We start from the raw sequence: 2,500 nt of genomic DNA, 5'->3' as shown, positions 1-2,500 counted from the left end.
GTGGGGAGCGAAAAGTACAAACCAGGTACCAAACATTAAAGATACACACCATGTACTACACACTAAAGGTACACACCAGGTACTACACAATAAAGGTACACACCAGTTGCTACAAAATAAAGGTATACACCAGTTACTGCACAATAAAGGTATACACCAGTTACTACACAATAAAAGTATACACCAGGTACTACACACTAAAGGTACACACTACCTGTTGTGTTTTTCTGTCTCTCAGGAATCAGACGGTGATGATGTCATCATTCCACCACAGCAGAGAAAAGGTGAAAAACACACACACACACACACACACACACACACACACACACACACACACACACACACACACACACACACACACACACACACACACACACACACACACACACACACACACTCATTTATTCACTCACTCACTCACTCACTCACTCACTCACTCACTCACTCACTCACTAGTGCTGTAACACACCCACACACACACACACACACACACACACACACACACACACACACACACACACACACACACACACACACACACACACACACACACACACACACACACACACACAGACAGACACACACACATTGTAACACACAAACTATGGAGTTTGTGTGTGAGCAAAACACGTTTTGCGTGTGTGCGGGGTTTTGGCATGAATCTAACTCCATAACAAACACTCACTAGTGCTGTTACACACACGAACACTCTGTAACACACCCACACTCACTAGTGCTGTAACACACACACACACACACACACACACACACACACACACACACACACACACACACACACACACACACACACACACACACACACACGTGTGTTTTATAACGTGTTTATTAATGTGTTTGTGTGTTACAGCACTAGTGAGTGTGTGTTCCTCTATGTGTGTGTGTGTGTGTGTGTTTGTGTGCGTTATAACGTGTGAAATGTGTGTGTATTGTGTGTGTTAGCCTTGTCTCCTAGCGACCAGCGGCGGTATGCAGACCTCGTCTCTGTGCTCTCGTCGTTCTGCGAGCGGCTGGAGGCCGTCCACAGGTGAGAGCTGGGGATGGGGATTCAGTATCATCTAACCTGGGGATGTGGAGTCATTATCACCTATCCTGAGGATGTGGAGTCAGTGACCTCTGACCTCCGCCCTACAATGGGACATATATACGTCCTGATAAATCCTCACTGTTTCTACTGATTATCCAGATTATTAATGTTATTTTTGTAATGCGATGATGTAATTGATAATATTCAAATGATGTATTATTAATATTTATATTGTGTGATTATTAATACTATAATATTGATATTGTGTTATTATTAATATTGATGTTATACCTATAACAATATTAATATTGATATTGTGTGATATTGATTATAAATATTCATATTGTGTGATTATTAATATTATAATGTTGATATTGTGTGTAGTGATAATCAGCTCCTCCAGCTGCTCTACTTGGAGTCCATCCTCTCCATGCTGAGCAGCTCCCCACCCACAATTCACCTCTCCAGAGGATTCACTGACCTCATGTGGTATGACTATATCCTTTGACCTTATATGGTATGACTATCCTTTGACCCTATATGGTATGACTACACTTTGACCTCATGTAGTATGACTATCCTTTGACCTTATATGTTATGACTATTTTTGACCTTATATGGTATGACTACACTTTGACCTCATGTGGCATGACTATCCTTTGACCTTTTATGGTATGACCACACTCTGACCTTAAATGGTATATAGTCATGTATAATTTAAACATATCTATATACACTATAATCTCACACGTTATTATTCAAATTATTTTTGTTCAATTAAGTTATCGACTATGTTCCTGTCCAATCAGGAAGCAGCTGTGTCCCACCCTGGTCGTGCTCATGGGAAACCCAGACAAAACCATCACTTCACACCACGGCCACATGGGGGCGCCAGACGGCCTCAGACCGGCTCCAGGTAACAAGGGAGACCCTGAGGGTGCCATTAAACCCTCTGCATGCACCAGGAACAGGGGAGGAGGAAGAGGGGGTGAGGGGAGGAGGTGTGATGAAGAGGAGGGGAGAAGAGGAGGTGGAGGAGCAGTGAATAGGAGAAGGAGGGGGAGGATTTATAAATCACATTTACACACAGCATAACTGACAAAAGTGTTGTTCAGAGGCTAACTAAATACACAAATAATACAAAAAACACATTGGACCAATAGCCCTAAATATATGAAACATAAATAAAAGGCAACCTTCAATATCAGGGCTCAAGGAAGGCCAGTAAAGGTGGGTTTTCAGCCTGGATCTGAAGGCTGAAATGGAGGGGGCGGATCAAATATCCAGATGGTTCCATAGACCTGGAGCAGCAGATGAAAACGCTCTATCAGCCCTCTGTTTTAGCCGTGAGTGAGGAGGGGGAGGAGGAGGAGCTGAAGCAGGAGGAGGAGGAGGAGGAGGAGGAGTGAGGAGGAGGAGGAGCTGAAGCAGGTCGGGGAGGAGTAGTGAGGAGGA

At 43.5% G+C, this 2,500-nt stretch overlaps 1 protein-coding gene across 3 annotated transcripts in view; it reads left to right on the top strand.

Annotated features, from left to right (window-relative positions):
* Positions 1 to 2,500, top strand: part of arfgef3 (ARFGEF family member 3) — a 25,752-nt gene that overhangs the window by 2,934 nt on the left and 20,318 nt on the right. For all 3 annotated transcript variants that reach the window (XM_030378617.1, XM_030378618.1, XM_030378616.1), the window contains exons 7-10: positions 239 to 284; positions 961 to 1,045; positions 1,430 to 1,534; positions 1,855 to 1,961. In XM_030378617.1, coding sequence (XP_030234477.1) covers positions 239 to 284; positions 961 to 1,045; positions 1,430 to 1,534; positions 1,855 to 1,961 — 343 coding nt within the window. The remainder of the gene's footprint in view (positions 1 to 238; positions 285 to 960; positions 1,046 to 1,429; positions 1,535 to 1,854; positions 1,962 to 2,500) is intronic.

Source organism: Gadus morhua, chromosome 15 (genome assembly GCF_902167405.1).
Source record: "Gadus morhua chromosome 15, gadMor3.0, whole genome shotgun sequence".
NCBI classification, from domain to species: Eukaryota; Metazoa; Chordata; class Actinopteri; order Gadiformes; family Gadidae; genus Gadus; species Gadus morhua.
Note: the sequence above shows the minus strand (reverse complement) of the source record. Positions and strands in the feature narration are given on the sequence as shown.